Source organism: Barbatula barbatula (genome assembly GCF_947034865.1).
Source record: "Barbatula barbatula genome assembly, chromosome: 18".
Classification (NCBI taxonomy): domain Eukaryota; kingdom Metazoa; phylum Chordata; class Actinopteri; order Cypriniformes; family Nemacheilidae; genus Barbatula; species Barbatula barbatula.
Window position 1 is genome coordinate 10082564 of NC_136781.1, and position 21300 is coordinate 10103863.

The 21300-nt window shown below is 40.7% G+C and overlaps 1 protein-coding gene across 1 annotated transcript; it reads right to left on the bottom strand.

Moving 5' to 3' along the window:
- Nucleotides 1-1243: 1243 nt before the first annotated feature.
- On the bottom strand, nt 1244-20056 carry apln (apelin). The gene is made up of 3 exons (XM_079479731.1): nt 19731-20056; nt 7709-7881; nt 1244-3862 (listed from the first exon to the last, which is right to left on the bottom strand). The coding sequence occupies exons 1-2, from the start codon at nt 19795-19797 to the stop codon at nt 7715-7717; spliced, it is 234 nt and encodes a 77-aa protein (XP_079335857.1). The 5' UTR covers nt 19798-20056; the 3' UTR covers nt 1244-3862; nt 7709-7714.
- Nucleotides 20057-21300: the final 1244 nt, after the last annotated feature.

The following is a 21300-nucleotide window of genomic DNA, read 5'->3' on the forward strand; positions in this document are numbered from 1 at the left end:
TTTTTAATATTACTTATTATCATAAAGATATATTTACACACTTTACAGAAATAGAAAATAAAAACACAAAGCTACGCATGAAAGGAAAAAATAAAATAAGTACTCCAAGAGCTAAAGCTTATCTTTTATAAATTAGAAACAAAAAGTTCAAATATGTACACAGTATTTCAACCATTTCTGATACACTTGTTTAATTCATTTATTTATTCATTTGTTTTTGCCCAGTTCAACATCAAAACAGAGACAGGGACTGTACATTTGGCCAGGTGACTTTGATGAGCACACACCTCCCACAAAAATAAAGAGGAGGATTAATACCTATGCTGCTTTAATGTGGCTCACTAATACTGATGAAATGCCTGGCCTGGTTAAACATTTGAGATCGAGTTCTCCATAGACTATTCGACATGTATGGGTGTGCTGAACAAACAGGCCATGTGTATGAATGCATGTTTTGGATAGAGGTTTGAATCACAGAGCTCTTTTATACTGTAGGTGTGAAGTGAAGTCAAAGCAACTGAATTATCAGCTCATTCTCAGCATCTCGCTCATGGCTGTAGTTATTTTGTTGTTTGCTAAATTGGTAGACATTTGTGAACTGTTGGGGTTGATATTCTGTTAGTCGCCACATTTAACATGCGATGTGACAAACTAATAAAAAACAAGCAACCAAATGTGTGATAAAAGCAGGGCACTTGTGCCCTAATGGACAAATTCAGTTTTGTATTGTATGTCCATTGCCTTTTGACTTTCTAAATCGTTACGACGTTGAGGAACTCTCAAGAACTTCCACGTGTCTATTCTTAACATACAAAGACCTGCTGAATCAATTTTCCCATGCTTTCCCTATAGACACACTTACATCTTGTTTGCTTTCAAGGAAAAGGTTTACAAGTGCATAAGACTGTAACAATGGAGCCAAACTGGATTGAAACACATGAAAGAATTGGAATGAGTTTCTCATAAGCTCTTTTAAAAATAAAATAATATATATATATAGAAAATGATTTGTGCTCTGTAAGTATAATATGTTGGTTTGCCTTTTCAGTTTGGAGTCTGGACTATTCTTTGCGCCACAAGCTCCATGAACCAGATGTGCTGATGGCGACGACGGACGAAGTCAGACAGCAAAGGAAGGTGTGAAAGCTCGTTTGTGTCCACGACATATTGTGCTGCAGACACATTTTTCTACGCTTGTATACGACCATACACACAAAAAGAAAATATAGAAAAGTACGCTTTGGACAACCAGCTAGACAAGAATCAGTCAATTTAATTGTCACAAGACACTGGAAAACCATTACATGCCAAAAGACGTTTTCAGGATTTATTTTTCCAGCAGCATAATGGAATTGCAAAAGTGCAGCCTTGCATGTCCGTACAGAGATGTTGGAGGAATGCCAAATGATTGATAGGGGTCTCTGCTATAGCAAGCTTTGGATTTTGTCATATTTGTCTTTGGATGTTTGATGAAAGAGATAACCATCACCATCAGTGGGATGGAGGTTTGGGGTTGGTTGTCGTGAGTAGCAATGATAGGGTAGGTTTTCGCGACTCAAGGCTTGAACTGAACTGAAACACTGCTCGGCGTCCCTCACCGGAGGTGCGGTTCAGCTCTAGTGAAGATTGTAAAGATACATTCATGAATAATACAGGCATTACTCTGCACCTCTATCAGTACTCTTCTGACCGTTTAGGAGTGTACTGTAAGTCAACTGCTCCAGTCTAACAAATGGTAACTCATCTCTGCATTCTGATCTACTGATCCACAATGCGGAGCTTTCCGGAGCGCTTTCTGAAATGAAATTCACGTGTAAAATAATAATGGTGTGAATGGAATTATTAGTATTCACAGTGCCCTAAGATTGGATACATTTTTAATCAAGGTGAGCTTGGCTGGGTGTGTCGCTGCTGTGGTTTTAGGCACTCTCTTATGAAGAGCTGAGGATAGACAGCAGATCCTCCAAATCCGCAGAGAAAATGACAAACAGCAAATGCCGGAGGGACCATAATGCTAATAAAAATGATGTTCTCTAGTTAAGCATCGGAATAAGGTGTACTTAACAGTCTCGTAAAAGCCTCTTATCTCTGCCTCATTATTGGTATCTAACTGAAAGCTACAAGTAAAGTCAAAACAGACCTCGAGGTACTACTGGGGTTTAATGACTATCATTATTACATCATAAAGGTAATTCAGCTGAAAGCTAGGGGTAGGTTTGGTCTTTCTATGACGATTTGACAGAGCTCTGTGTGACTTGTGAAGGGTTTTTTCAATAGCCATCTAAAACAGATTAGCAATTGGATTTAATGACCGCGGCCATCACAGCCACCTGTGCTAAAAGGCTCAAACCCAAAAGGCAACTGCTCCCGATGAGGAGAGAACAAATAATGGCTTGTATAAACGTAGATATGTAGCTACGGCATAAACATGAAGCTAAATGGTGCAGATACAAATCATGTGTGTTTCTTAAATAAATGCATGTAATATAGGAGCATGCAGGCTTCTGTCACAGCACCCTGAGAAAATAAACAAAAAAAAATGACGACAAAAGAATGAGAACCAATAAGAACCAGTAATATGTCAAATAAAGGCATTAGAGTCGTGTCAAAGAACCGTTTCAAGAGGACAATACAGCCTTTAAATATCGAGTTTGGTCTGATGTCTTTTAAACTTAATCTGCTGCCATTGCCTTTATATTTGATCTTACAACAAATGTGGCGAAAATGCATATATGTGGTCAAATGTTATGCTTCCCCATAATGAGAGGTAACATGTTTACTTCTCCTGGCAGCACTGTATAATAGATTTGCTATTTGGCACTTCATTAAAAAGGAGAGATGGTCCGCAATGTTCAGCAGACCACCCTGGCCGGTTAACAGTCGTGTATCTCTGCTATAAAGCAGTGTGTCATGGGGGAGGAGAAGAAGGCTCGGGACCGATGATCTCACGCTCATCAAAGTGGAGTGTGATTTTCTAACAAGACAATGTGGCTTTATGTTTAAGCCTCTGACTGCTGATGGTTCATTGGTAGGTTGATGCGTAATGCCCATCAGACGGCACAATGAAACGGTGGGGTCGCGTAAGAAGATGGATGAAATGTAATTGAGATGGATGTTTCGTTTACTGGAAACCAGATTATATTCTTTCAACAAAGCAATAATTTTCAGAGGTAATTGTATGATCTGCAATTGTAATTCAATTGATGCAGTCACGATACTCTCTTGGAGACGTCAGACTGTTTTGCGTTGTAGGTGAGATGATAAAATGGATTATGAAATTAAAAGATGCTGACCTGGCCGTACTGGGCCTGAGACCCTGATGAGGAAGTTCAAAACAGTGCCTTTACTTTTAGTTCCCTGCCACTTCTCTCCCTCATAAACAACATTTACAAACCACTTCATAGCAAAGGAACAAAGCGCTGTGGTCACCTTCACGCTGGAGAGAATGGGACTAGCACACCTCGGAGAAGAAACTGACGCTTCCAGACTATAACTGTTTGGACCAGACTCCCCACTGCTCACACATCATGCAAAGTGTGGCCATGAAAGGGCTCTAGAAAGCAAATGAGGAAAACCACAGGAGGAGAGAGAGAGACAGACAGAGAGAGACAGAGACAGAATCTGATAGCTCGGGCTCAATACCCCCCACCCCCTTTTCCGGCCCACAATTCTTCGTAGAGCTGAGGGTGAGTGGCTTGTCCTGGTTTTTTGTGGACAGAAGAAGAGTTGCTTGAAGAACCAGCAGGTGCTATGGACATCACTCTTCAGATTGGGCTAGCAAAGGCCCCTTGTTGCAAGGCCCCCCAAGGCAAAGGAAGAGCGTAGAAATCAGAACCAAGGGGGAGGGCACTTTAAGCTGTGCCTGTGGACAAAAGAAAATAAAACAAGAGTAAGGTACACTGAAGCATCAGTGGATTCTCTGTACAGTTACTAATTGACATCATAATTAGTCTTAATCAGAACAACCTTTGGAACAAAATTGTAAATATGCACTTAACCAAAAAGCATCACAATGAGCTACAGTATGCACTGCAATTAGTTATGGAAACAAAATCACTGAGATAAAATGATTATTCTGCTGAAAACTTTCTTTTCAAAAAGCTCAAAATAACCCTTCGTTTTGTCAGATATGTTTAATGTATGTTTAGGGGTTTTCAGTAAACTGTTGTGTTTAAAACAAAACAACGTGTTCTTGACTGAACAATCTCTCTCTCTCTCTCTCTCTCTCTCTCTCTCTCTCTTTGCGTTGTCCCTTTTATTTATTTAACACAATCAACACAAAATGACTCATGAGTTAGAATGACACTTAATGTGCTAAAATTCTGTAACACAAAACATTTGTTATTAAATGCTCAAATCAGTGCACAACATATTTATTTTAATGTACTTCATGTTTATTTTTTATTAAATCATTTATTTGAACGTATGCATTGACACTTTATTTATTTGACCTACTTTTAACATAAATTATTCAGTTGAATTCAGTGATCAAATATTTTATTTGTTTGTTTGTTTATTTAATTTATTTTCCCTAAATAAATGTTTTCAAAGTAATTTTGTTGAACAGCGATCTAAGTCTTTTCCAAAATAATCGTGATTAAGATTTTTGCCAAAATCTAGCAGTCCTGACATCACATCAGAAAGGATCTTTGTTCTTTTTTACCTTTTGAGCAAGTGATCAGTGTAGATCAGTAAGGTCATCTTTTGGACCTGTGTTTATTTTTGTGTTTTATACATGACTTCATAATATTTTTAGCTGGCTGTAGCTGTCATGGAGGTTTCTTACAGTACAACAGTGCCCATTGAGCGATAAGAGCTATCTTTTATTTTCTTTGTTACACCTGCATATTTCTACATTCGAGTCATGTGCAGTACAGGATCAAAGATTCCTATCGGACCGTTTCTTCTTTTGTGAGTCATCACGTGATTTGTTTATGTACACTCTATGACATCAGTGGATGCTGTGGGCACATGTAATAGAGGAACTTTTGTTTCAGGCAGTCGCTCCCTAATCAACCAGCGTCGCCCTTGGTACTGAATGGGGCAGATTTTGACTTTCTAGCTGTCTGCAGTGCCTTTGTACTTGGCTGTCTAAATCCATTCTGTTTTTTTTTCTTATATTTGTGCCATCTGGATCTTGTAATGGGCTGTTCTTGTGTTGATTGTTCCATTACCGCAACCTTCAGTTCTCATATTATCAGCTGAGCTTTTAACCTCCTTTTCAATTCGCAGTGAAGATGCTGTACACGACATGTTGTTAAGTTAGATCGGTTGGTCTTTAGGAGACTGTCAAGATAAGATTTTTTTCAGCTCGTCCACAATGTAATTGCAACTTCTCGGTTGAACCCAGGCGATGTGCGCTGCATTTGCTTAGGCTTCTAATGAAGACATGCTTCTCATCAGCTGGCACGGTGACCAAAATGAAAAAAGAGAAAAGCCTTTTAAGTGCGTCTGCTGTGGCCTTGTTGTGGGGTTCTCTGGCTGTTATCAGCTCTTGAGGGGAGTTAATTGCCCCGGTCATACTGTGCCCCGTTTTAGCTATAGATGATGAAGTGTTAGGCTACGTTTCTCACACCGCGGAAAATGTGACGTGTTGTACACAAGCCAGATGCAGGTCAGACACTTTAGTGGGAGTTCCATTTGGGGAATGGACTGATTTACTGTACAGTGTTAAACAGTGATTTTCACAACATGCTATATGTTCTGGCAAGTCTCTTTGGTAATAAGATGTCTGCCAGGAAAATGAATATTAATGTCATAGAACTCAAATATAACAGTAAGTAGTCTTTTATTTTGACAGTTAAAAAAATATTAAAGGTCCAGTGTATGAAATTTAGCGGCATCTAGCGGTGAGTTTGCGAATAGCAACCATCGGCTCTGTCCACCCCTCCCCCCTCCGTTTAAAAAGTACTTCAATGGCTGACACAGAGCTAAGATGTTATCATGTTTTAGCTTCTGTGCTGAAGGCGTTAACATATTTACGAAACACACTCTGTAGAGCAGTTTGTCCTTTTAGGGCTATTGAAACAACATGGTGAATTCTACGTAAGGGGACCCAAGGAATATGTAGTTAGATATAGCTCATTCTGAGGTAATAGAAACATTACGTTTCAGTATGTTAGGTCTTTCCTCTGAAAACATAGTTAAGTATATATGTAAATCATATTGCATTTCTGTCAATAAATCCTGCCCAAAAAATACACATTGGACCTTTAACTGTAAAGTGCATTGCTCTGGATTACGAAAAGAGTTTGATTCAGTGTTGTGCACATTCGGTCTTGATTGGCAGGCTTGTCTCTGCAAATGGGCCCAAAGGAATGTGAGTGAATGTGCTAAAGACGTGAACTTTGAACCCTTGTCGGGCAAGAAGGAACCGAATGAAAGGGAAATGTTCGTCTTGTTTGAGGTTGAAGTGCTGTTTGTGGAGTCTACATTGTGAGCCACTGAGGCGTTCCTTTTAATGGAGCTACACAACTTCCTGCAGCTTACCCTCATTGTGCTGCCAGTTTTCTGGGGTTCCAAACAAGCATTGACTGCCACCAAAATAATTTGTGCTTTTTCTTGGATGGGCTGCACTTTGAAGAGTTGCCCCCTGAGATGCAGAGGTCTTGCTCTGTGTTTACCTGTGACATCATAATTCATCATCCTTTAAAACTGATGATGCAAATGAATAGGACTTATTTACCAAACGGCGTTATTGAGCTAAATTAATTCACCATACCGTAAAACCATGTTTGATTTCTTAGCTTTTAATGCTTTCATCTCTCTTCCCTTTTAAAAACGATTGACTATGCCATAAAGAGCTGACTTGTCTTTCTCCATAGACTCCAGTTTTATATGAGGCTAATTTATGGCAAGACTCGGCAGGCTAGTGTTATGGACTCCTGTGGGGATATTGTACCGTCTCGAGTCACCTTGTTCTGTGGGGCCATGTGTGAGAACGCTGTGAATTAGACCTTAGTAATCGTCAGGTTTTGTTATCCATTTTTCTTTCATTTAAAATCTCTAGTTGCTGCAAAGCTGTGGGTCACCTTTTCAGTACAAAGACTGAAATGATAAAAGGTAAACATTCTGATAAGATCTGTCAAATACGCTGCAGTTATTTATTGACTTTGTAAATGATATTCTGTCTTACTTTGAAATCTTGACTTGGGTGCTACATCATTGGCAATTTCACAGAGACAGTGTTTGTAAGAAGTGAAAGATTAAAGTATTTGCCTGAAGAAATGTGGATCTAGACATTAAGTTAAATATTCTTGTGGTTCGGGATTTTTATGAATGTTATTATTAGTTATTGGCTTTATTAAGATAATGGAACAAGAAAGGAATACAATTTGTATTTTGGTTATGTCAATTAATACAACATTTACAATGCATGTTTTTAGAAGATCTAAGAGAACAACAGAGACAGGCAGTCTAAAGTCACAGTTTTTCTGTGCCAAACGTAATCTATAATTCATGAAAGAAGTGAATGAGCGAGCTGGTTTCTGTCAATCACAGTTTTATTTTGCATACGTTTTTCTCCAGCTTTTCCAGTATCCCTCACTTTGTATGAAAAGGAGAAAAGTGCTGGTTCTCTCAAGACTGCTTCACAGAACCATTTCATTTAGAAATTAAAACTGATATTGTATCATATTGGTTCTTCAGTTTTGCTCTTATTGGTTCTTTAAGGTTAAACATTATTTTGCTATAGTAATGTCAAACTGACCTTGCTCTAAAATGGCATGGGCCCCTTATGAGAGAGGCGGGGTCGAGGGCGTCTCCTCCTCCAGCCAGAAGGTCTTTGGTTCCGGCCGGCTCGAGCAGGGTTCTGCCGCAAAGGAGTCCTCATGCTGCTCATCTCCTCGAGCTCTTTGCTATGCTCGGTGGAGGCCATTGGACCTGCAAACATAAAAAAGTATGTGTTAATAATGTAATAAATGATCAAACATGTTATACATGATTACATGCACTTGTTCATTTTTAAAGCACCTAGGTGACTTTTACTTAAAGGTGTTAAATTTTTGTGCCATTAGTATAACCACACAAAATTGCAAAATAGACAAACAGCCCTGCCGCACTATTGATTAAGCCAATGTTACATCTTAATTGATATTTTCTGGAATAAAAGTATTATACCTATAATACAGAAAAACACCAAAGTACAAAAGAAAATGCAGTTCCTAATGTCTCATGTCTCCTGCCAGGGTCACGGACACGTTTGTTTACATCCAAAGCTTTGAATTTCTCCCATCACCAAGTTGTCGGTCTCAAGAGCACCGCCGAGACGCCTGTCCTAAGCACATATTTGCCCGCGCGTCTGTGTACCTGCACGCACCCTCATGTGAGCGTGCCCAGATGTTTCCAGTCATCTCCCAATAAGTGTGAGTAGATCCTTTAAGCCTGTCTCATATCCACAGCTTGATCCACATCAATGCGTCTCTAACCTCTCACCTCTTTAGAAAAATCAAACAAGTCCTCCAGAGAGAACAAACATTCTGGGAGGTTTCGGGAAGACCTTGATCTGTGCAACGCTATCTGATGTCAATGATCTCTCATTCAGGTTCTCAATTGGTGTTTTGTTTGTGTCTTTCGACAGAAAATTCCCAGTATTCCCAATGATGGAAATTCAGTCTACGTTGCTGAAGGAGATAAATGGGAAAGCTTGTTTGGTCAATCAACAGTTATGTTTTTGGTGTATGTCAGGCCACAGCTTTCCAATTCCCTATTCCAAACTTTGCACATTATTGTTAGCTAAACATACAATTCATTCTGTTTTTCCCAATTCATCATCTTTTTATATCCTTCTACGTTAACCTTTGTGCCTATGTTTGTCTTTAACTCCAACACATGCTAACATGCATCCGGGAAAAAACGACCTCCTTAAAAAGGAATCTTTCAGTAAGAGCTCAACAAATGCCTATCCTTGAGAGTAAACAGAGATTCCCATTAACCTTTTCCCAGCAAGAACTTGAATGAGATTACTCTCATTGGGTCAAGACATTCCTAACATCTCCCTAGGGAGTGACAGACAACTTATATTAGGAAGACTTAAGGGAGCAACTTTTTTTTATAAAATATACCACAAACAATTGCTTGAAATGATAAGATTCAGGGTAAAAATAAACCCAATGTTAGATGTTGAAGGGACAGTTCACCCAACTGTCTTTTTTTAGTCACACTCGCCTCGAGTTGTTCAAAATCTGTATCAATTTCAGAAAAACCAATTTGGAAGAATTCAAATATTTATCATTCTTCAAAATATCTTCTTTCGTGTTCAACAGAACAAAGAAGTGTATACAGATTTGGGGGTGAGAGTCCCTTTAAGTATATACAAAAGTTCTTATTGCAGTTTCCCAGTTTGAGTTGTATATGTTGTCCCAAAATCCTGTTATATTAAATACAATAGGTTAAATTAAAACGTTGTTGTCATTGCTTGTAACATTATTTTTTTAGTTTGCTAGATAATAAACTACATAATCTAATATCAACCGCTAACTATACAGCATTGAAAGAGATTAAAGTCTTTGAGCCACAATATGTTGTTTAAAAGTGTGTTGGTGGTAACAGGGCTAAACATGTTGCTCCTAGTCATCTTATGCTTCAAATTTCCTCAAACTGTGCTTTGTAAATTCCTGACAACTCAAATAGGAGTTATTGGCAAGCTAATCGCTTTTAGCTGACATATTACACGTTTGCAGCAGACTAATACCGCGAACAGGGGGCTAATTCATTTGCCCCCACAAAAGAGCTCCGTTGCATATTTCAACATCTCGTGAAAGAAGGAAACCACACTAAAGCCCGTCATGCTAATCCCAGCATTATCCTCCTGCTATTGCTACACGTACAAAATGACTAAACTTACGCATTCTGTCTGCATTCAAATCATTTCTTGCTAATCTGGGCGGTTTAACATGTAAAAAGGCTCCATATCTGAGCTGCTCCAATGGACTATAGGACATGTCCCCCACCCTATTGAATCTTTAAAACACTTAGGATGGTCTGTGAGAAACAGACTAGAGGTCGCAGCGGAGATCTCATGGGAAATCCTTTATGAGATGGATAATTTATAGGAATGTGTTTGAAAATGTATTGGAAATAAAGCAGTAATGATGCCCCACACCAACGGTGTGAAAGGTCTTATGGATATGAACTTGCCACCTCATAAAATAGTCACTTATTGCCAAGAGATTGTGTTCCACATCCTATCTTTTCAGTTCCAGAATCACGCCCAACATATTGTCCCCCACAGCAAGAGCAATAATCTTAAAATGTCTTTGAGGTGGCAACCACACAATGTTCATCTTGGCAGGCAGCAGAAGCTGTAATTACACCTGGACCGACTGAGCTGAACACAGTACATCAGCCCGGCTCTGCGTCTGTCATAACCCCCCTCCATAATGACACGATTTAGATGTTTTCTGCCATCACGAGCTGACAGGCAGCATTTGCTCGCCGCTTAGCTTCTGAGAAGAAAACATCTCTCAGAAAATTCTCCATTTGGCCTGCAAACAAGAGGAGGCATGTACTGAAAGCTTGTAAAAACGATCTCTGTTGAGATAAGAACTACATTTATTTATTAACGTTTAGACATGCATTAGATCAGGGATATTTTGAGCACTTAGAATCAGCCTTTATCGTCTATTTTACAACTATTTGGCTGGTTCTCTATCTGTATAGCTGATTGAGTTACTCAGAGGGCTGCCGTATCTTTCCGTGCTCTGTGGCGAATGCAAAGTGACAAGAGCAATAACCGTGGATATAGCGTAATAGATGGCATATGCTGATGTGATCTTGCCTTCACTTGTGTGCTTGTTTACCAGACCCTCACTGGAATTAAAATGCTTTGGCCTCCTTATTGCATTAGATCTGTGCTGATTGAGGGCCTACGTTCAACGGCTGTAATACCTTCCAGGTTTATATTCTGATAGATGCTTCTCACGATACAACAGTTTTCTCTAAAGACCGTGAACCCTTAAGTGTGACTTTGGGATTATCCTTTCAATGATAGTCCAAATGCTGCAAAACCCTCCAATTAAAGTGTAATAAAGTAACAATTTGGCCAAGACCAATTTGTGGAAGTCACCACGATTTTGAGTTTTAGAGGCAGGAAGTGTCTTTTCTCCAATTGCCCTGTCCCACCTCACCACACAATCCATTATGTTGACTTTTCAACATGACCGCCTCGCAGTGCTTCGCCTCCCCTGGACACCTTGTGTCTGATAGTGTGTCCCTGTAAATCCCAGCGCTGCCTCTTAGCCGAGAGAGTTATCCATCACCCGGCACTTTCCTGACAGAGAGAGGGGGCCCGGTGTAGGCAACGTTTATAAAGGGCGAACAGTATCTGATGAATGGTTTGCTGAATGTCTCGGACTGGCCTAAATTTACAATACACTCACTACACAAACACAAAACACAAAAATAAAGAGCCAGGACTTTCAATAACTATAAAGTTTAGGCTAGTCAGAGGACCTTTAGGCTGAGGGCAACAGATGGATCTAATCTTATACTCGCCGCTCCAGGAAGTGGGAGATTAGATCTACTTACAAGCAAAGCAGAACCAGGTGAGGAGAGGGCAGCTTTTATTTATGGCGGGTTGTAATACATGCATTATCTCTCCTTATGTGTTTCCCCTTCTAACACCCCCCATCGGCCATCTTGACTCAACCGAACGCAACAAACAGTCAATGTGAATCAAAATGTGTTATGCTAGGTTGGTTTGTTTACAGAATGTAATACATAGTATTGATTTATTGACGTTGTTTACAACATATTCTGTGTGTTATTTCCCATTTTTTAGAAAGTAGAACAGAACATGAAGATGGATGCAGCATGATGAGAAAACTGTGCCTGGTTATTTGTCAGACATCCAGCTTCTCACTCTCCACAGCTTGAGACTGCAGTCATAACAGCTCTTATTAGGGCGTCTCCACCGACATGCATAATGGATACCGGCAACAGAGCAACATCAGAAGTCAAAGGTGATACAAAGTGTTAGTGAGCTTTTGTGTATTTTGTCTTCATTTGTTTGTAATAGCAGCCTAAAGCTTGTCGGTGTGTGTGTGTGACTCTACTGTATAACTGTCTGCTCTTTTTGGTGAGATGACGTTCATATGTTGAAAGTTAACATCAGTAAGACACAAACCGTTCTGCAAATTTGCATACTTTAATATTATATAAAATATTACAGTATTATATTTGAGGGTGTGTAGAAAAAATTAAATCTTTCATAAAATCAAAATTTTTGTATCTTGCAACTTGTACTGTTGCACTATGAAAGATGCGCCTTTTATGTTTGGTCTCACTAAACAAATGCATCCCTTACAGCCCTTGAATCATTTTTAATACGGCCAAGTAAAATACTATAACAGTATTATTTCATATTATATTTATATTAATAGAATCTTGAATAACCATCCAGTACTTTATTCTGTTTTACAGGTTTTAGGAAAGCACAGTTAAACTTTTCTCCAAACACCCTTGGTCGGGAATCGCTACTTTAGGAGACAAATGCACACATAAGAACAAATATATTATATATTATTTTTGTTACATGCATCTTTTCTGCTCGGTCTCACTAAACAAATGCATCCTTAACCGCCCTTAGCCATTTATGTTTTATGAATGAGTTCGTGTGTGTATGTGCATGTTTTCCGAAGATTGTTTGTGCTTTAAGTGTTGCTCTGCATATGTGCAATGAGAGGCGTGGAGTCCCACGGGGGTGTAACCATAGCTGGTGGCGTGTGACGTCAGAGGCGTGATCCCCTGCGTCTCAGAGGACGTTCATTCAGTGAAACAGAAGATAGAGAGTGCTCCACACTTAGCTGCTTTTTCTTCTCCGCCACACGCATGCATGCCAATTTGATGCCGCTAAGACTATGCTTTAGCTAGTCACACTTGATCATAAGCATTATGCTTAAATTGAGACACGTTAATTAGCATGAAACACTGGTATGAATCACTTGCCTAGCTCATAAATGAGACCTTGTTACAGTGTGCCTCACCAAATTTCTTAACAGTGTGCTATTATGTCCCTAAATATACCGCTTCAGATATGGAAATTAAGTTAAGCAAGCCTTCAGCAGCATCTGAAATAAGCAGCCTCGCATTCTGATGGGTATTTGAAGCCGCTGCTTATCGCATGCCTACCAGTAGCGCAGGGCCTTGGCATAAACTGGTACCAATCTCAAGCGTGCTCTCAAAACACGTTTCCATGGCAGCTGCTGTGAAAGGCACTTACTCGAACAAGCCAACGACACTGTGGGTCGGAATGGATTGGGTTTCCTCCTTCACAAATTTCAGCACGGGTCCATTATTAGGGTGAGGGAGACAGAACGATCGCTTAACCCTTTGTGTCAACCCTGCGGTCGGTTGTTAAGGTCGTTTCCTCTGTTTTTCATTGCAGCGGGGTTGTTTGATATTCAGTATTGTGCTCGCGTGATAGCACAAGACTTGCAAGGGGAGATGAAGGCTTGCATTGTGTTTTGGGTCTTGCTAGAGTATGGCTTTAGGAAAATCAAGATCTTAGGTTCGATACCCCCCAAAATGTAAAATTGCATGAAGACTTTACTCCATAGTTCATTGACTTTACCACACCCCCGAAACCTGCTCTACTTTGAGCTCTATCACCGAGCTGTGCTCTGATAAAAGTGGCCGTAGCATCTTGTCATCGTTTTGTTCTCTGATCATTCCTGACAGGCTCAGATGGTGCGCAGCCTCGCGAGCACACTACACATGACCCAAATTAGTGCTAAGCTATAATAATGTGGTTAGAAATGGCCCGGTTCCGAATGATCTGAGAACTGGAGGTTCAAAGCACCACGGCTGCCACCTCGACTGCTAATGATGTGCCGAGAGAACTCCAGAAGCCGAGAGAAGGCTGATTAAGACTCGTTCAGACTTTTTCAGCAGAGCTCAGTCTGGCAGGGGTGAATCATTGGGTAGAGGTTACTGCAGGTTGGACCTTTAAGTACAAGGAAATCAGAGAGCCAATCATGCAAAGCATCTTAAGTGAGATTTCTTCTGAATTGGCTTCCAGGGCAAACAGCATGGCGTCTCAAAGAGGATTGTGCCTCCTGAGACCTAGTCAGCAGTGGTCGGCTCAAACTCAGCATGTCAGTAATGGTCAAGAAGGTACAGCTCCCGTCTTTAGCCTTAATCTCTGGAAACAGCAATGAGATCCACAGGCTCTTTATTGGCCATGAAACACATCTTGTCCGACTATTGCGTTGTTAGCCGTAAACTTGCATGCATACTCTTTAAGATAGTGTGGTGGTGCAGACTTCAGTCTCGGGCCCAGTGCCGAGCTGCTGAGTGAGAGCTGAAAAGGGTGTCAACCAGTGCATGCTGGGATATTTCCAGCTGAGATCACACATTTTCTTCTCTAAACAATCAGTCATGAAAGACACATATGTGTCATGTGAATGGACATCGCTTGGTGTGGGGTTAACAGCTTGCTGGTGAATGGCTCTGTTGTGTCAGCAAGGACGTTTGACAAAGACGCAATTTCGTTGTATAAAATTCGCTGTTTCTCACGGTTACTTTGGGGTCCCTGTGTGCAAAGTTAGAGGCAATATTAATTTATGGTCAGTTAATTTTCCAATTTTGTTTATGTATGTTGGTGTATTTACCGGAGTGAAACGCCAAAAAGATTAAACGTAAAGCTTCACAATCCCTGAGTAAACTGTTTGACTGAATTGTATATATATATTTACAGAACTCCTTGCCAAATTCTGCATGCTAGTTTTACAAACAGACTTATCCTTTCAGCGTGAGGCCTGCATGGTATGTTTTCCCCCAGAATCCTTTGTTTCATATGAAATATAAGATGTGGTATTAACAAACAGACATATGCATATTTTCATGGATTTACTTGGATAATATATTTACGTTTTGATTTGCTCCCTCCAGACATTTGAAAAACATTGTCAAGTGAGCTATTCAGATGTATTTACAGTGAACTGAAAGATTTAACAAGAATTCATTTTAGTTTATATGACGGTGGTTCATGAGTGATACAAGTACAGAGGTGCGTCGGCCTCATTTAATATGCACTACACTCCATTTAAAACATCAGCAAGGATTTTGTGTCTTGGATTTATATGGGCCGTATATTATTTAGAGCAATAAAATTAAAGGCATAACACCGATATCCTGATCCCAGAGGCTTAGAATTATGGGTACTCCCAATGGGCGCATCAATTTAAGTGTTCCAAAAACTCTCCAACACTTCTCATAAACAAGCCATTTAGTTTCTCACATCAAATCCCCACAAGCAGCGATTCAGTCCTCAGCTCTGTGATTCTGAACAGACTTTATGAAAATCTAGTTAACTTGACATGAAATAATCTGGTAAGCGTACAAGACACACAACGTAGTTTTCTGTTGTCAGAAAGCGTCCCTATCTTGTCTTTCTCATTCCATACTTTTCAAATTGAGCATGAAAATAATTAAAGCACATTGTGAAGTATTTGCTCAGCATTTTGCCACGCTGTTCACAAAAATGACCACTCATTCTGTTCTATTGTATCGCAACCAAAATAAATGTAATGTTTAATATTTGAAAAGGGAGCCATAAATCAGGTTAATATTAGTTCCCAATGGATGCAGTCAGGCGTTTGGTATATCTGGCTTTAATTAAAAAGTCAATGAGAGGCAGATTTTGGGGGTGCTAAGGTGATATGGTCTCTGATGTTTAGTGGTGGGGTCTAGCTAACGGTTTGTCAGCTTGCTGAGACCCAGGGGATTGTGGGTACGAGAGACACGTAGCTAAGCCAGATGCATAAGTGTTGCTCTGAAAGAGAGCAGGAGTGCAAGCATCTGAAGCAATTCGTGTCCTTTGTATTTTCCACATTTTTCCACCTGCAAATTTGTTAAGGCAGGCAAGACTACCAGCTGTGAAGTTTTAAAGGCCTTTTAATATTTTAGTGCCTGTGTTCTTCACCACATCAGAAGGTTGTTCAAGGTTTTCTTCACTATCACACAGCTTCGATCCCACTTTTTATTTCTCTTTGTTTCTTTCTCACTCTTCATCACTACCCTTCAGGATATTTCTTCTCTGCGTCTGTTTAAAGGTGGAGGTTATTTAATATTTTTTAGAGGGATCTGAATTGCGTTATGCTGGTGTATGGGAGTCACACATTTCACTCGTTCGCTTTACTGTAGCCACTGGGGAGCGTTTCTGAAAGGTTATTGTTATGTCTTTGCGCCGTGAATTATGATCGAGCTCAGGAAATGTACGCTTTTGTAAAGGGCACACTTTTATTGCTTCTGCTCTCTAAAGTCTGGAGCTGTGTAGCTGGCAAATAAAAACTTGCACAAGTGACAGAAGAGTTTTTTTTAAGTATTATTAAAAGATGCAACAAGTTGCTGGGCAAAGCCGAGGGCACAAATGACCGTTTGTTCCTCTGTTACATTGAGAAATACAGCATAGGCTATACTGTACAATAATACTTGAAATGCATCTTACATTAAATGGCTTAGAAAAATAAAATACTTGCATGTTTTCCAGTCCATTTTTGTGTGTAGAAACTTTTGAAGAATTGTTACACATGACTTTCTAGAAATGACAGTAACCAGGACAAAACACCAAAAGCTTCTTATAAATATATAAAGAGTAGTCTCTTTGACTTAAATGCCAGGTTCCACAGACAAGGCTTAACCCTAGGCCCAGACTAAAATGAAAGTTTGAGCTGTCTTTAACTGAAAATAAATTGCCCTTTCATATCTTACATTTGTCTTAAGGTCGAAACCCATAATGTTTTATCTAATGCATTTTAATAAAAGCGACTTACATATTAATTTTGTCCTGGCTCAAGCTAAGCCTTGTCTGTGAAACCAGGCCAAAGTCTTTTTAAAGTAATTAAAATCATTTATGTGAATTCAAAAATGATAAAGTTGTGTTTTGTTGCCTTTCTATGCATTTAATAACACTTGATATAATACACTTTTAAGATTCTTATGGTGTTTTTTAAGATCTTTAAAGCCTATGGTTACTATGAAATTGCAGCTTGCAATATAAAGGTGATAATTAAAGGTGAATAAATAATCACATCATTTACTTTTTTCTATGAACTGTTTCTTTAGTATTTAGCTATTATTCAATAGATACATTTCAGTGTGTATATACTTCATTTACACATTTTTGATAAATCACACTGTAGTATCACAGATCTGTTTTATGAGTAAGCTGGATATCCTCTATGGTGTTTTAGAAATGATGACTGGTTTACTGAGTCATTGACCTTCTTCGTGCAATGTATGTGTGAGCATGTGCACGTCTGTGTTTGTGTGTACGCTTGTGAAACAGAGGAACTTGGCCAAAACTCCATCACACCTCAAAGCACCGCTGAATGATTCTACATAATCCTGTACTGACCTTTCCGTAGCGCTCATCTCTCTCTCATGCTGCTCGACCGCTATTACAATGTTATCGCTAGACATCTGGAAAGGTTTGCCTATTTGTGTTCTCTCCAAGGCCCCTATCAAGGTTGAAGCCGCAAACACCTTCTTTGCATTAGGTGAGCGAGTGGAAAAAAACAGAGTTATGATTTAATGCTTCCTGCACGCTGTTAGCACGGGGCCACTGGTGTTGTTTCTCAAAATATCCTTCCCTCTTCCCTCTTTCTTCTAAAAAGAAACATTTTGCGGCTGAAGATTTCCTAATGAGCCCATTATTTGTTTTGCAGGGTTCTCGCTGACTCAGGACGCGCGGATTCACGCAAGCGACGCATGTCCGCGCAAGAGCTCCGACGCCACATCAAAGTTTAATACCACATAACAGCGTTGTGGACAGTTTGAGTGAAATCGCCCCTTCGCTGAGAGTGGATTTCAAACGGATGACGCTTGAGATCTGATCTCCACGCTCTCACCTGCTCGACTCTGACTGGACAAAGGACAAACCAGACAGCTAAAATTACACCATCTCAGGGAGTCCGTGCATGTGTGCGTGTTTGCTTCCTTGTCTGTTGTTTTCTGAATCACCTACTGTATTTTTCGCAGGGCTTATCCCTCACATCCGTGACATTGGAAGATGAGGCTGCGATATCAAACTCAGACTGACAATCCGGAGTGCCCGAACTGTTTCCACAATATGAAGTGTTTACATACCAGGCTTAAGAGCAATGAGAGTGGAAGACAGATTGCTTTCAGGATGAATTATGAAAGACTCATGTGGGAAGATTTACCCATTCTTAAGGGGAAGCCCATTACAAGGCGAGCAGATTGAGGTATGCAGAGATGAGATTAGCGGGGCCGCGACCGTTCTGCCGGGTGACACTAAATGCCTGCCAGAGGTGGATGTAAAGAAGCACCCGTCGCCTGTTGCACCTTGACTTCTCCCGCATGTCCCCACCCTATTTCAACCTCGCCCTGATTACCCTGTCGCACGCGCGCCTGCTTTGGCAATAGATGGCAATTTCCAGAAAACTCCCAGAAAAACGTTTGTCTGGAGATGAAAGGCTTCACACCCGCTGCCTACACACCGAGCCTCTTCCAACACCTTCCCGCGACAGCGCACAGCTCCGGCTCCCTACGGCTCCCTCTCCCCCATCTCATCATGCTTAATGCTCTCGACGGAGATAATGCTAGTCATAACGGAAGGCTGGGAACAAGCAAGCGCTCTGACCCGGACCCGGATCGAGCATTATCAGCCAAAGCCGTCTTGTATCCACAGCCTAAGGAAATGGAGCTGGACATGCTCCACGCACGCACGCATGCAGGGGGATGAAAAATGACACTGGCCGTATAGCGCAAGCTAATTGCTTCCCATTTGCTTGCGCCGAGATAAAAATAGCAGCATTGAACGTGCGTGGAAACGCAGGGCGTAAGGTGCTCTACGCGATTGCTGTGTGATATGCTGAGTATCTGCTAGCCAGCACCCTTAACACACACACTCTTTGACAAACACACACTCCTGCTCTCAAACACACATGCTTCCCAGCAGTCGCACATGGATTGGTGTCAGACTTTAGAGAGATTCAGGCGTTTACACAAGGGCCACAGTTGTTTTTTAACATGAGCCTGTTACCTGCACCACATCTGCAGGGTGGCCACTGGTCACCTGACTCAAGCCCTCAGCTTTAAGACTTCTTGATGAAAGCACTCTGTGCTTTGCTTTGTTATGCTTAGAGGTAGATTATAAATAACATGATGTTTCAACGCAATTACATAACAGAATAGCAGGTTGAGCATCCAAACTCCTCATCTGTGTACCTTCAGCTTAGTGATAGAACGAAAATACCTTCGATGATGTGGCACAGCCCATAGAAATAGATGAAATCCACCTTGAAACATCTACAGTAACTGTAAGTGCCAGGACTCCAGGCATTTTTCGCGTGAAATCCAAACCGGAATGAATTATACAACCATCTGCCGGTTTTAACACCACATTATATGCACCACAATATCATGTAAGCGTTTACCTTATATACAGTACACCAAGAGCACATAACCCTAGAAAGCCAAGCTATACATGAAACCACCAAGAACCATCATTGCAGGTCCTGCTAAATCAGCAAGTAATCCTCGGGTGCCATGATAAACTTCACGTGAAATAAGCACAATAACAAGCCAAACCTCTGCAGTGCAGTACAGCACGCAGCCAGGTGCCGCTTGCCTCCTCTCCCAGCCCCAGAAGGCTAACCATGCTGGGTAACTGATCAACTACAGCTGCCCATTCCCAAGACTAACAGCATAGGAAAAAAGATAAACATGGGAGGCTCCGGGCGACAGCCGTCACGCTCCAGACTTACCAGCACTGGCTGAACACAGCAGAGAAACCACCAGCACAATCACCAGCGTCAGGATCTTCACATTCATTTCTGCTCTCCCCTCCTTTTCTCTGTGAGTCGCTTGCTGATATACTGTAGTGGTGTGTGTGTGTGTGTGTGGATCGGAGGGAGGGTGAGTGAGTGAGCGAGAGAGAGAGAGAGAGAGAGAGACAGAGAGAAAGGGAGAGAGACTGTTTGCTCCTCGGTGCGTGCGTTTGTCTGTGCGTGTGTGTGAGAAAGACAGTGGGTTTGTATATCTGTGTGCAAGCGTGTGACAGCGCCGCTCTGATATCGAGGGTAGGTTTCTGTCTCGGTTCTTCCGCGGAGATGCTCAGTTTTCCTTTAGTATTTTGGAAGCTTGTGCCAGGTCCAGTAACGTGGAGAGTCAGTCTCAGTCGTACTTCTGCTTAAGCTGTTTGACTTGGATTAGGAGCCTGAGTTCCTTTACGTCGCTTATGTATCTCTGACTCGAGGGGTCATGGAAATGGGGCCTCTCCCCCACACCACCCTCTGTATTAACCCTCCCACTGTGGAGAGAGAGAGAGAGAGGAAGGAGAAGAGGGTGGCTTTATGATAATAACTAAACAGATACCCTTTTTAGAATGGTTTCGGTGGTCCGTGTTGGAAACCACCGAAAACAACTCCACATGAGACCTGGACATGAGATGGGTGGAAAGATGACAACGGCTTTTCTTATCACATCTACCACGTATGCAGCGGGGGCTTGTAGTCGAAGACCACACTGAAAATCTATAATTCAAAATTAAATTTAAACTCATTTTAAGTTTTAGGGTTTAGGACATTTTGAAACAAAGGTTATGATATGAAAGATTTATACATAAATACATTTATGATCATGTGAACTCTTGTGTACTTGTACATAAGGTCAGATTTTCTTGCTTTCACACATGATGGGCTTTGAAAAGTTCAGAAGACAGATCATGAGGTTTGGCACAGTCCATAAGTGCATTTGGTGACTTTAAAAGGATAGTTCACCCAAAAATTTCAATTGATTTACTCACCCTCGTATCATTCCAAACCTGTATGACGTTCTTCTGCAGAACACAAAATAAGATATTTTAAAGAACGTTGGTAACCAAACCACTGTGGCCCCTTTTGACTTGCATTGTTAAGACACAAAACCACCTTTTTTAAGTTGAACTGTCCCTTTAAGCAAACATTTTGAAAGATCTATTCTGCATTTTATTTAAATTGTTATGAAGATAATACAGTTTTAATGAAAAACCATTTACCAACATAAATACATGCTTTAAAAACATTTGGATATTGTGTCTGCCCTTTTAAAAACTTCTCTCCAGCTTGTGTTTCACATTGGGAGGCACCCTGAGGAAAACTTATCAGACTCCTTGTCTGCATTTCTTGTTTTCTTTGATTGGCCGATTCTGAGTCATTTGTTTTGCTCTCTGTATAGATTTCCATTCTCTACAAGAACAAAAGGCCTGATGAGAATCATTAAGTTATAGTGAAGAGGTAAACTGGGTTCTGCTCAAATTCTCCTTCGCCCAATAAACAGGCAGGGTTTCGTTTCTCA

Bases quoted from the DNA above. Each gene is read 5' to 3' on its own strand.
- apln (XM_079479731.1), bottom strand. From the start codon at position 19,797: ATGAATGTGAAGATCCTGACGCTGGTGATTGTGCTGGTGGTTTCTCTG. The intron at 7,882-19,730 runs GTAAGTCTGGAG...TTATGTTTGCAG, and splicing joins GCTGTGTTCAGCCAGTGCTG to GTCCAATGGCCTCCACCGAG.